This window comes from Elephantulus edwardii, unplaced genomic scaffold (genome assembly GCF_000299155.1).
Source record: "Elephantulus edwardii isolate Elephantulus edwardi_28Jun2011 unplaced genomic scaffold, EleEdw1.0 scaffold00029, whole genome shotgun sequence".
Taxonomy (NCBI): domain Eukaryota; kingdom Metazoa; phylum Chordata; class Mammalia; order Macroscelidea; family Macroscelididae; genus Elephantulus; species Elephantulus edwardii.
Window position 1 is genome coordinate 10,607,820 of NW_006399779.1, and position 13,383 is coordinate 10,621,202.

The window sequence follows — 13,383 nt, forward strand, 5'->3', positions numbered from 1 at the left end:
GGTCTTCTCTTGTGCTGTTCATCTACCCTTCCAAGGATCGATCCCTTTTTGCCACACGTCCTTAGTGTGTGAGATGGAGTCTCAAAATCCTTGCTTCCAGGGAGCAGTCTGGTTTCACCCTCTCCAGGACAGACCTGTTTGTTCTTCAGGCAGTCCACAATATGTTCAACACTCTTCTCCAGTACCACACCTCAAAGGCATCGACCCTTCTTCTCTTATCCTTATTATCATCCAGCTTTCTTATGCATAGCAAGTAACTGCACAGAGTAGTAACTATGACATAGCCAGATTAATCTATAAGTTTATTCAGATTTGTGTCCACTTTGTCAGTTATACTCATATCCAAATGATTGAAGATTTTTTAAAGAACAGAATTATGCTAAAAAGCACTTACATTATTAACAAAACATCAGTGAGCAGAAAGAACAATAACTTAACTTGAGGCTGAAGATATCTGGCTTCTCCTCTCATCTCTGCCAGTTCAACAGACTGTCAGAGAATCATTTAATCTTGCTTGTTGTTTCTATATGTCATCAAGTTGCCCGCAAGTCATAGTGACCCTATGTACAATAGCTCTGAATCCTTCCCTATTCTGAGCCAGTCTCCCTGATTCTTGACACACCTAATCCTACTGCGCCAGTTTCCATGTCAGTCCATCTCATCTGGAGTCTTCTTCTCCTAGACTGCCCCTCTACCCTTCCAAGCATGATGTCCTTCTCCAAAGACTGGTCTCTCCTAGTCACATGCCCAAAGTATGTGAGACGGAGCTTCAAAATCCTTGCCTCTAAAGAGAAACTTGGTTTCACCCTCTCCAGGACAGATCTATTTTTTTCCTTGGTGGTCCATGGTATGTTCAAGACTCTTCTCCAACATCACAACTCAAAGGCATCAATTCTTCTGTCATCCTTAGTCATTATCCAGCTCTCTGATATATAGCAAGTAATTGCGAAGACCATGGACTGGATCTAGTTTCTGACCAGGTATTAATATTCTTAATTATAATATTGTAAGAGTGCTCTGGTGTCATAGTGGGTAAGGAGTTGCACTGGCAAACCAAAAGTAAGCAGTTTGAATCCATTAGCTAGTTGCTCTAGAAGAGAAAGATAGGTATTCTTCTCCTGTGAAATAAACAGTGGCTGAAAACCCACCAGAGGGTTGGCTATGTGTCAGTTCCACATAATGATGAGGAAGTAGTTAGAGTCAGGTAGCAATTTCCTTGGGTCTATTCAGTTTCTAAGATTTTAAGCAATCAGTAATTTCCATTATTAGTGCTTTCCATTATGATAATCAAGTGTATTTATATATACTTTAAATTCTTTTTAAAATAATACATACCCTTTCTTCTTCTAAGGCACACACCTTCATTTGTAACTGAAAAAATGTAACAATTAAAATATAGGTAAGTACATACTAATTATATTGGTGAGTGAAACTACAGAAAGCTGTTATATGCCTATACTGAAATAAATATATCAATTTGATTTTCAGAAAATTAAAAATATAAAATGGGGAAGCAGTTACTAAAATAAATGACACTTTAATTACTCAAGTTAGAAAAAGTAGTTATCCTTAAAAGTTCCATTTTCCCAGAGGAGCCTGGTAGCTTAGTGGTTAAACATCTGGGTGCAAACTAAAAGGTTGGCAGTTCAAACTCATCAGCTGCTTGGCAGGTAGAAGACTACCTCAATAAATTTTTAAAAATAAAAAAAAGTTTCGTTTTCCTCTTCAAAAGTGTTCCTTAGCTTTCCCTCTCCCCCCTCTAAGTGCTTGGGGCCGACTGCCTTCTCTCTTCTTGGCCTCTGCTGCTGCCTAGCTCCAGGTACAGCAGACATCATGGGCTTCAGAGACCTCAAGACTACCACTGGCCTCCAGGTCCTCAATGATTACCTGGCCGACAAGAGGTACATTGAGAAATATGTGCCATCACAAGCAGATGTGGCGGTGTTTGAAGCCATCTCCAGAACCCCACCTGCCGACTTCTGTCATGCCCTACATTGTTATAATCACATCAATCGTATTACAAGAAGGAAAAGGCCAGCCTGCCAAGAGTGAAGAAAGCACTGGGCAAATACGGCCCTGCTAAAGTAGAAGACACACAGGAAGAATTCAAGATACTGAAGAGTTGAATAGAAGATTTCAAAAGGCATCACGGGATGACAAAGAAAAATATTACAATGAAATGTGCAAGGAGTTGGAGTCAGAAAATCAAAAGGGCCAAACTCGCTCAGCATATCTTAAGCTTAAGGAACTGAAGAACAAATTGAAACCTCGAGTTGCTATAATCAAGGATGCTTTCGGCAGAATGTTAAATGATCCAGAAAGTATTAAAAGAAGATGGAAAGAATATACTGAGTCACTGTATCAAAAGGAATTGGAAGACACAGGAGAATTTCAGGAAACAACATATGAGCAAGAGCCTATGGTGATGAAAGAAGTAGTTCAGGCTGCTTTGAAGGAAATGGCAAAAAATAAGGCTCCAGGAATAGATGTATACCAACTGACATATTTCAGTTAACAGATGCTGCCCTGGACGTGCTCACCAAGTTGTGCCAAGAAATCTGGAGAACGACCATTTGGCGAACTGACTGGAAGAGATCTATATTTGTTCCCATCCCAAAGAAAGCTGACCCAACAGAATATGCAAACTACAGAACAATCTCACTGATTTCACATGCAAGCAAAATTTTACTGAAGATTATCCAAAAATGACTGGAACAGCATATCAACAAAGAACTCCCAGAAGTCCAGGCTGAGTTTAGAAGGGGTCGTGGTACTAGGGATATTGTAGCTAATGTTAGATGGATCTTAGCTGAAAGCAGGGAATACCAGAGGAATGTCTATCTGTGTTTGATTGACTATGCAAAGGCATTTGACTGTATGGATCATAACAAACTGTGGCTGACTCTGAGAAGAATGAGAATCCCAGAACACTTGATCGTTCTAATGCGAAACCTATACTTGGACCTGGAGGCAGTCGTCAGAACAGAGCAAGGGAACACTGCATGGTTCAAAATTGGGAAGGGCGTACGCCAGGGATGCATCCTATCTCCATACCTTTTCAACCTATATGAAAAACAGATTATCCGGGAGGCTGGGCTCTATGAGGAGAAATATGGGGCCAAGATTGGTAGACAATTTATCAACAATCTGCGTTATGCAGATAACACAACCCTGCTTGCTGAAACTGAAGAGGACCTGAAGCACCTGAAGAGGGTCAAGGAGTGCAGCCTACAATATGGACCAATTGGCAGCATCAGGATGGATGGTGAAGAGACTGAGATTGTACACAGCTTTAGTTTGCTTGGCTCCACAGTCAACAGTCTTATCACCAGCAGCCAGGAAATTAAAAGGTGCATTGCCATGGGAAAGTCTGCTGTTAGGGACCTCTCCAAAGTACTGAAGAGCAATGGTGTCTCTCTGGAGACTAAGGTGCGTCTGATACAGGCCATGGTCTTCGCAATCACTTGTTATGCATCAGAGAGTTGGACAATGACCGAGGAGGATAGAAGGAGAATTGATGTCTTTGAGCTGTGGTGCTGGAGAAGAGTATTAAGAATACCATGGACTGCTAGGAAAACAAACAGATTTGTCCTGGAAAGGGTTAAACGGGATGGCTCCTTGGAGGCAAGGATTCTGAGGCTCTGTCTAACATACTTTGGACATGTTGTGAAGAGAGACCGGTCCTTGGAGAAGGACATCATGCTTGGGAGGGTGGAGGGACAGCGCAGGAGGGGAAGGCCCTCTATGAGGTGGATTGATTCAATGACTGGGATAACAGGGATGGGAGTGTCAGAGACAGTGCGATTGGCACAGGACAGAGCAGAGTTTAGGGCTGTTGTACATAGGGTTGCTATGAGTTGTAAGCGACTCGACGGCACAAAACAACAACAATGTAGAAGACACCACCGAAGGTGGAGCTGCGGACAGTAAAGATGATGATGACATTGATCTCTTTGGATCTGAGGAGGTGGAAATTGAGGAAGCAAAGAAGCTAAGAGAAGAACATCTTGCACAGTATGAGTCAAAGAAAGCCAAAAAAGTCTGTACTTGTTGCCAAGTCAATCTTAGTAGACATGAAGCCTTGGGGTGATGAAACTGAAATGACAAATCTGGAAGGATGTGTCAGAAGTGTTCAGGTATACAGCTTGCTCTGGGGCTCTTCCAAGCTAGTACCAGTGGGATACGGAATTAAGAAGCTTCAGATACAGTGTGTAGTTGAAGATGATCAAGTTGGCACAGATATGCTGGAAGAACAGATAACTGATTTTGAAGATTATGTGCAGTCCATGGATGTGGCTGCTTTCAACAGAGTCCATCAATGAAAGTCCATCTGCATCCAACAATAAAAACTTTAAAAAAGAAAAAAAAGAGTTCCTTAAATGACTGAATAGCTTGAAATATCATATCCCTAAATATTAACATCTACACTATCTGAAGAAACTAAATTATGCATACAATATAATTTATATCAATAGTATGTACATTCTCATTTTTTTAAAAATATGCATTGAAGAGCAGTTTCACAAAGAATAACATTTTAAAACAGAAATCCTAAAGTATGAAAAGGAAAAATAAATAATAATGTAATTAGCATAAAGCCATCAGGCAATATTGTTTTTAAAAAAATTGGAAATCTCTTTCCTATGCTCATTACTTACATTAGATTGGAGGAAGTCTCAGCAACAACCTGCACTATGCAGGTAACACAATATTGTAATATTGCTTTTTCAGTTGCTATTGGTTGATACAAAGGAACCAGTTAAGTAGAAGGTCAGTGAAAGAGAAAAAAACCCTCAATGAGATAGACTGACATAGTGACTACAACAGTGGGCTTGAATGTGGTGGTCAGAGATCATTAGAAAGCTGCAGGATAGAGCAACACTCTAATCTTTGTTCACAGGGTAAGAGTCATAGTTGATTCAAGGACATCTAACAACAACAACAACAACAATAAATAAGATACATTAAATCTCTCAACTGTATCATCAGTGTTGAAATCCTGGGAAATGTGGAGAAGGTAAAATCCTAAAATAATCTAATGGGGGGGGAAACAGAAAACATACTTAAATCACACTGACCTAAATTATGTAGAACAGATGAAAACACATGTGTACCTTCAAGAACAAACATTACCTAGTCTCTCTTTAACTAATTCACTATACTACTATAAGCGTTACTAATAGCATCAACTCACAACTACAAAATATCTGAAATAATTTACAATCAGCTTGTTATAATATTCATTACCTTCACTGGAAAGTAATATAACAAAATGTTTAAAACTGTAATATTTGCTTAACTTTATTTACACAAGTACCTGCTTTCTTAAAACTGCCATTGCTTCTTTGTGCTGCTTTGCTAAGGTCTCCTTTTGATTCTGAAGAGTTTCCTATTGTAAAAATTATAAGAAATTACTAGCAAACTAGAGCAATTCTTTCCATTTTAAGTTTTAATTATGCCATAACTTGAATAGTAAAAACATATTTATTGCATACATTATATTTTGTTCTGGAAATTTTTATTATTATTTTAATGGTCATGGCTTCAAGATACAAAAATGTTCCTTCATGAAAACACATTGCTTTTGTTTATGTTAAAGAGCCCTGGGGATTTGGTACCTAAACTACTGGACTGTTTATTAATCAAAATATCAGTAGTTCTAACTCAGTAACTGCTCTGCAAAAGAAAGATTAGCAGTTTCCTGTAAAGATTTACAGCCTCAGATAACCAACTAAATAGTTGGGACTGACTATGCACAGCAATGGACTTGACTTTTTTTTAGTTTTGTTTCGTTTTTACTGTTAAGCTCTGGGTTGACCTCTTTTTCATGCTTCTTTACTCTCTTCAGGAAAATGCTTTCTAACGAACAACTATTAAAATTTCCAGTTCTAATTAATACACAACAAAGAAGTTCCGGTATCTTAGTGGAAAGGAGTTACACTGCAAACTCTAAGGCATATGTTTCAAATTCACCAGATGCTCTGCAGTAGAAATATGGGTAATCTCCTCCTCTGTGATTTACAGCTTCTGAAAACCTACTGGAGGATCACCTATGAGCTAATGTTACACAGTACAGCCAGCAAGAAAATTTAAATCCTTACCTCTGGGCCAATAGGCAACATTATGATAGATGGAAAACAGCTACAAGTTGTCAATTATTTCATCTTGCTTGGATCCACAAACACCACCATTAGTACAAGCAATCAAGAAACCAAAAGAGTAAGGATGTCATATTAAAGACTAAGATGTACCTAATCCTAGTCATGGTATTTTCAATTACTTCCCATACATCTATCTAGAAGTTGAACAATGAATAAGGATGATCAAAAGAATAACTAATTCATTTGAACTGTGGTTTTAGAGAATAGTACTGACTATTCTATGGACTGCTTAAAGAACAAATCTGTCTTGCAGATTGTTTGAAATGCAATTTGGATGCTTCTTAGTGAAGAATGGGTATCTGAGTGCCTTGAGAATGACGTTGCTGAAGAGCATTTACCCAGATCACTACTTCTTAGAAGTGACTGACAGTTTGCAGTAAAAATCTTCAAGGAGGAAGGAAGCACGTAAGATATGGACCAGCAACTGAAGACAAGACCAAAGAGGAGTTTCCATGAGGAAGAAGATGGAAAGGGTTCCATGAGACTATGGCAACCCAAGTCAAGTTGAGCCAGGCACAACCAACAAAAAAGCAACCTAGTAAATCAATGTGGACAATATCTGATGAAGCTGTACTCCGTTCCTGACTGTTACATAAGAGGTGAATTTTCTGAGCCAATCCAGATAGAGGACTTCATTAAGTGCATAGAATGTCTGAGTGACGAGTCAGAACAAGATTTTGCTCAATAGGTATTGAAGACAACACATCTCTCAAGTGTTCTTTGGAATCCATGGAGAAGGAAAAAAAAGAATGCAATCAGAAGATTGTCAGGGAATATTCTGAGTACATGACTGACAAGGAATTTCCTCCTGGTAAAATACCTGGGATTGACTTAGCTGATCCTAAGCAGATGGCAGAATTTGCTAAAATAAAGCCAAGAAAAAAATCCAGGATGTGATTATCTGGAAATAATCATGCATCCTCAGACTGGATGTAAAAGAAAGTTTAAGGATAAAGCTGCCCTGAGAAAGCATATCTTATTGCATGTTCCCAAGACCACAGGTGTGCAGAATGTGGGAGAGCTTTCACACAGAGCTCCAAACTAAAATAACATTTTCTTGTTCACACTGGAGAAAAGCCCTTCCAGTGCACATATGAAAGATGTTGAAAGTGCTCTTATTGGACTTCAATTTGCATATCCATGTGCACATCCACACTGGGGAGAAGCGTTTTCTGAGCCCTTTTCGTGGCTGCCAAAGGAAGTGTATTCAGTCAAATAACCTCAAAGCTCACCTCTTAACTCATACCAAGATGCAGATGAATCAATGGAAAAGATATTGGAAAATAATCCTCAAGCAGAGTAACAATTTTAAGAGTGACTGAAGAAAAATATGCCTGATTATTGTATTTAGGAAGTAATTTTAAATCACAGTATCTAAAGAGATAGTTTTAAAGTTGCTAAGATACTTTTACTTTGTGAATAGCATTATATAAAACAATTTTTATGTTATCTACTTGGAACAGTAAGATCAATGTTACTTACAAAGGGTAATAATGTGACAATATTGGAGACCGAGATTATTTTTATAATTGTAAATTATTTTTATTTTTTTAACTTTAATTTCTAATTTTAGTTTGTAACTTTTAGGAAGATATTTAATGATACATATGACATAATACTAGAGATTAAAGATAGTTATCCTAAAGAGATTGCCAATAAATGAGTAGTTATACTTTTCAAAAAAAAAAAAAAGAAGGCTGATGAAACTTTCGCATTTTTTGGGCATTATCAGGACGGCCTAGTTCTTTAAAAAAAAGGACATTAAGCTCAGAAAGGTGGAAGGTCAGAGAAAGAGAGGAAGATCTTCAACAAGATGGATCGACACAGTGGCTGTAATAATGAGCTTGAGCATGTGACAGATCATGAGGATGGTGTAGGAGAGGGTAAGGTTCTGATCTACTGTTCATAGGATCACTGAGTTGTAGTGCACTGGATAACACATAACAACACATAGCAGACTATAGTCTTGGAATTTCCAAAGCCATCTTAATCTTAGAAAAGTTTCATCAGCAAAGTATATGACAACTTAAGATTTCTTGAAATTAATTAAAATATTTTAAACAAAAATTACTACAGGGCCATAATGAAAGTAAAAAAAAAAAACCACATATATTTCTATTTCTCTTTCCTCCACTCCCCTATTTTTGGTGGAGACTGTATTTTTTCCTCTTTATTATTATTATTAATTTTAATGAAAATTTACAGAGATTTTGGATTTCCATTCATTCATTGTTGCACTTTTCTTCTTGCCCACCCCTCCCCTCCAGTTCATTCTTCTCTTTGAAAAGTAAAAGAAAAATTCTTTCATTGTTATACAATACCTCCCTCCAAGTCCACTCCACTATGCAGCCTTTGTTCTGGACTCATGTCATGACAATAATACCTAATCATATATACCTTTTAAACAGTTCTCTCTCCAATCTGTTTCAATGCAGTATACATAATTTATCCCATCTTTCTCAGTCTCCCACCAACCTCTATGTCAGTCCCATTTTACAATAGTGGCACTATGCAGTATTTGCCCTTTTGTGACTGAGATATTTCACAGAGACTGTATTTTGTCCTTTATATTCAAGATAACATTTTTGCTATTTTTATCCAATAATTATGGTTACTAAAAATACTAGATCTAAAATTGGTAATTACTATTATTATCTGCTTGCACATTGCTAAATATTATGTTGATTTATCCACTAAAATATATGTATCTCTTGATTTATTATGGTAGTTGGAATCAATATGGGTTTCACTAATTTGGGGAGGTCTCTCTTCTCTGACTAGGGAAAGAATTCCATCTTTTCTGGTGCAAATAAAATTCCTATTGTCTGCAGCTAGAGCTGTTTAATTTCTTGACAAGATCAACCAATCCTCCTGTAGATTGCTGAAACTGGCCAATCTCCTTGTGAAATGGTTGATAGGTAATCCCCTTGTGAACAGGCCAACATGCTTCACTTGCACAGTAATGTAGTCATCTACACTAGAAAAGACATACTGAGAGACAAACTCCACATATGTTGATCTTGTACCATGCGCCATTTTACTGAACTGGGCAATCAGATCCAGTAACATTCTGACCAAATCTTTGAAATAGTCTATATGTAGGATCAAATCATCTGAAAAAAAAAATATATATATGTATAAATTTTATTCTCTTTGCCTATTTGGATGTCTTTTATTTTCTTTTCTTACCTTACTTCTGTGGTTGGGGCTTCTAATACTGAAAAGAAGTAGTTAAAGGAGAACCTTTTCTGATTGCCATACACAAAGGTGAATGCCTTCCATCTGTCTCCACTGAGAGCAAACTCTGCAGTTGGTTTTATATATAGGCTTTTATGTTGAGGAATTTCTCTTCTATTGAGCATTTTTTATGAGGAAAAATGTTGTGTTTTGTCAAGGATTTGTTCTGCATTATTGATATGATTGTGTGTTTACTTTCCTTTGTTTTATGTGGTGGATTACACTGATTGTTTTCCTAATGTTGAACCATCCTTGTACCACGTAATAAGAATCTCACTTTATGATTATAAATTTTTTATGATGCTTGATGCTATTTATTAGGGTTTTGTTGAGAATTTCTGCACATGAGTCCATGAGTGAAGTTGGTTTCCAATTTTCTCTTTTAGTAATATCTTTGTCTGACTTTAGTATCAAGCTTATGCTACCTTCATAGCAAGAATTCAGGTGTATTCCATTTTTTTCTAAATTCTTAAATAATCGGAGTACAATAGATGCCATGTCCTCTCTGAAACCCTGTATTTAACAGTGAAGTCATCTGGGCCAGGACTTTTTCTGGTTGGGAGCGATTTAATGACCTGTTCAGTTTATTCTTCTGTAATGGTTCTGTTCAAATTTTCTATCACTGTGTTTAGGGAGTCAATGATTTTCTAAAACTCTGCTCATTTCTTTCAAGTTTTCAAATTTGCTGGAATATTCTTCATAGTATTCTATTAATCATTTTTTTATGTCAGTTGGTCGTGTTGTGACATTACCCATTTCATTCCTCATTCACGTTATTTTTATCTTTTTTGTTAGAGTTACCAGGGGCTTGGTGGGTTTAACTAATCCTTTCAAGGAACAACTTCTAGTTTTAGTAATTCTACTGTTACTCTGTTTTCTGTTTCACTGATTTCTGCCCTACTCTTTATTATTTTCTTTCTACTGAAGCCTGTAGGGTCAACTATTTTTCTTTTTCTAATTATTGGAGATGTTGGGTTAAGGTGTTGATTTTCCTTTTTTGTCCTTTCTGATATGTGTACTTATTGCTATAAATTGACCTCAGAGTACTGCCTTTGCTATGTTCCAAAGATTTTGGTATGCTCTGCTCTCATTCTCATTTGTACTAAGAAACTTTTTAGTTTCTTTTTTATTTATATTACTATTTGTAGTGTTCAAGGAAGGTGTTAGTTTCCATACACTTGGCTTTTTCTCCTGCTTGATATTCCTGTTGTTCTTTTCTGATTTTATAACATTGTGACCTGAGAAGATTTTTTTGCTGTATTATGACACTTTTTTAATTTATTAAGGTTTGCTCTGTGACCTAACACATGGTCTGTTCTGGAGAATGTCCAGAATGCACTGGGGAGAAAAAAATGAACACTGTGCTCTTATAGAGTGAAGTGTCTAGATCAAATGAGTTAATTGTTGTTTAATACTTTGTCTTCATTCAACTGGCTTCTAGCTGTTCTGTCCTTTATTGATAGAGGTGTACTAAACCACTGTTATCATAGGGTCGTCTCTTTTTTTTTCTTCAAATCTGTTCAAGTTTTATCTTTCAGCTCTGTCATTGGATATAGATATTATCATAATGTCCTCTTGTTCAATTGGTCCTCTGATCATATCATGTACTTTCTTGTGTCTTCTGCTTTTTGCCTTGAAGTCTATTTTTATCAGGAATTTATATTGCTACTTCTGCTCTTTTTTAACTGCCATTTGGTTGATATGTTTTATTCAACTCTTTCCTTTTTTGTCTATCTGTGTCCTTCTGTTTAAGGTGTGTCTCTTACAGACAGTATATGGATAGGTATGGTTTTATGGCTGTTCATTTTTCTATACTCTTTTATTATGGTGTTGATTTCTATGTTCCACTTACTTTTCTGTGCTGAGTGCATTCTGTTTATAGCTTTCCTCATCATTTCACTCATTACTGTTGTTTTCATGTTTACTCAGTCTTTATGATTCCCCTTTTATTTTTATAAAATTACTTTTTTATGAATAATCATTATTTTTTAATTTTTTTATTTTTTTTCTTGTGTGCCATTGAATTTGATCTGATTGGCACAGGAGGAGGTTGCCCTTCCTTCTCCAGTGGAGCATCTTGTGGATATAAACCATGCACCCTCAGGATTGTAATGTAGCTTCTTGCAACTAGGCCACCAGAACTCCCTATTAATTTTTTTAAGGTTAGCCTATAAATTATTATTTTATTCTCAAGTCAAAGCCAGTTCACTTTGTCCTGAGATCACCTTTATTTCCTCTCCATTAGACATTCTGAAACTATACACCTTATTCCCTTTTTTCATAATGCAGTTGTCCTCATTTATATACTAATATCTCTGGTACTCTATTTTTAGTGTTTGTTTATTATCCTTTGTGCTTTCACAAATGTCAGTTTCTGAATGATTATGTCATATATGCTAGGTTACTCCTTATATGATTTCTTTTAAATTGTCCTACATTTCACAAATCTCCTTAGTTTCTATTTATCTTGAAGTGTTCTAATTTCATCATCATATTTGTGGGAATATTTTTATGGGTATATTTGGTCAGAATTTTTTTTTTCTCTGAGTCTTGTATGTATCATCCTTTTGCCTTCTTATCTGCATGGTTTCTGCTGAGAAATCAGAGCTTAGTTTCATCGTGTCTCCTGTGCAATCACTTTCCATTTTTTCCCCTGTAGGATTTGTGTCCATTCCAGAAAAAAAGATGATCTAACAGAATGTGGAAATTAATGAACATCATAAATATCACATGCAAGTAAGATCTTGTTGCAGGTTATTAAAATCTAGCTAAAATTATAAGTTGACAAAAACTGCCATAAATTAAAACTAGATTCAGAAGAAACTTAGAAATGAGGGATATCACTGCTCACATTAAATGAATCTTGGCTGAAAGCAGAGAATACTATAAAGATGTTCTTAAGAGGGCTCCTGTCCCAGGAGAAGAAAAACAAGCTTGCAAAAGTAGAGGGTCAGCCAAAAAAGAGAAAGAAGCCAAGTAAGATGGACTGAATAGAGACAGGCTTAGTTACAGCAGCAGGGTCACAGGGTCATTCTTATTCAGAGTCCATTTGAAAGAACCTAACAAAAATAGCTAAGAAAAATGAAGGGGAAAAATTATGTGGGTAAATCAATGACACTATTTATGAGGAAATCATATACGTAATTTTCTCTTAAACTGACAAAGAGATTGCTTTAAATATTAAAAGAAAATGTTTTAAATGTTTATCACTATATTAAACACTGACATTATCATATAACTGTTCCCTCAGAGTCAATGTATTATTGAAGTAGGGGTTTCTCTAACAATATAGAGATATATTCCATATCACATTTCAGACTATAACTAATCACATCACAGCTACCTTAACACTAACCTACTGGTATCTTTGTGCATGGATCAAACCAAATTGAAGATTTCTGTAAAGTTTCACCTTTTGTGGATAAAAAGTTCTACTGGTATTTGGCAATAGATTCAGATCCACTCACCTATACCACTACATAGATTTATCCAATACCATTTAAAACTGAACATTAAAGAAGAGGTAAAGTTTATAGCTCAAAAGTATTTTTAAGTAGATAGGATTCTCTCTTAATTCCATTCAATGTTGTTAAAGTTTCTGAAAAATCTGTTACTTGTTTCCCTTGCCCAAGGAAGGGAATTCCATAGATAGTATCTTTGACCAAACACTCACTATGTCTCAAATGGAATGCTCCTGAGAAAATCTGGATTAAATCTTGTTTATGGATTAATCTTTTTTCAAACTAAATCAAGCAGAATATGCTTAACTGTCTCAATTGATCTCTACAATATGACTCCTTTCCAAGTCAGCTCACATAAAAGAAATGACTACACAGAGCAGATGTTGTCGATTACCAAGAGATAATAAGGTTAACATAATACAGTGATAGCAGGTATATTTTTGGCAGTCCATGACTTTGGTAGAAAAAATTAGAGCTTCTTACTTCAGTAAGAAGAACTGGAAATTCTGTATCTTCATAGATGG

At 36.2% G+C, this 13,383-nt stretch overlaps 1 protein-coding gene and 1 pseudogene across 1 annotated transcript in view; one reads left to right on the forward strand and one right to left on the reverse strand.

The window, feature by feature from the left end:
* CCDC73 (coiled-coil domain containing 73) overlaps positions 1 to 13,383 on the reverse strand; it is a 107,143-nt gene that overhangs the window by 72,434 nt on the left and 21,326 nt on the right. Inside the window, exons 3-4 of the mRNA XM_006883784.1 lie at positions 5,318 to 5,389; positions 1,336 to 1,371 (exon numbers count right to left, since the gene is read on the reverse strand). Coding sequence (XP_006883846.1) covers positions 1,336 to 1,371; positions 5,318 to 5,389 — 108 coding nt within the window. The remainder of the gene's footprint in view (positions 1 to 1,335; positions 1,372 to 5,317; positions 5,390 to 13,383) is intronic.
* LOC102864265 lies at positions 6,724 to 7,483 on the forward strand (annotated as a pseudogene).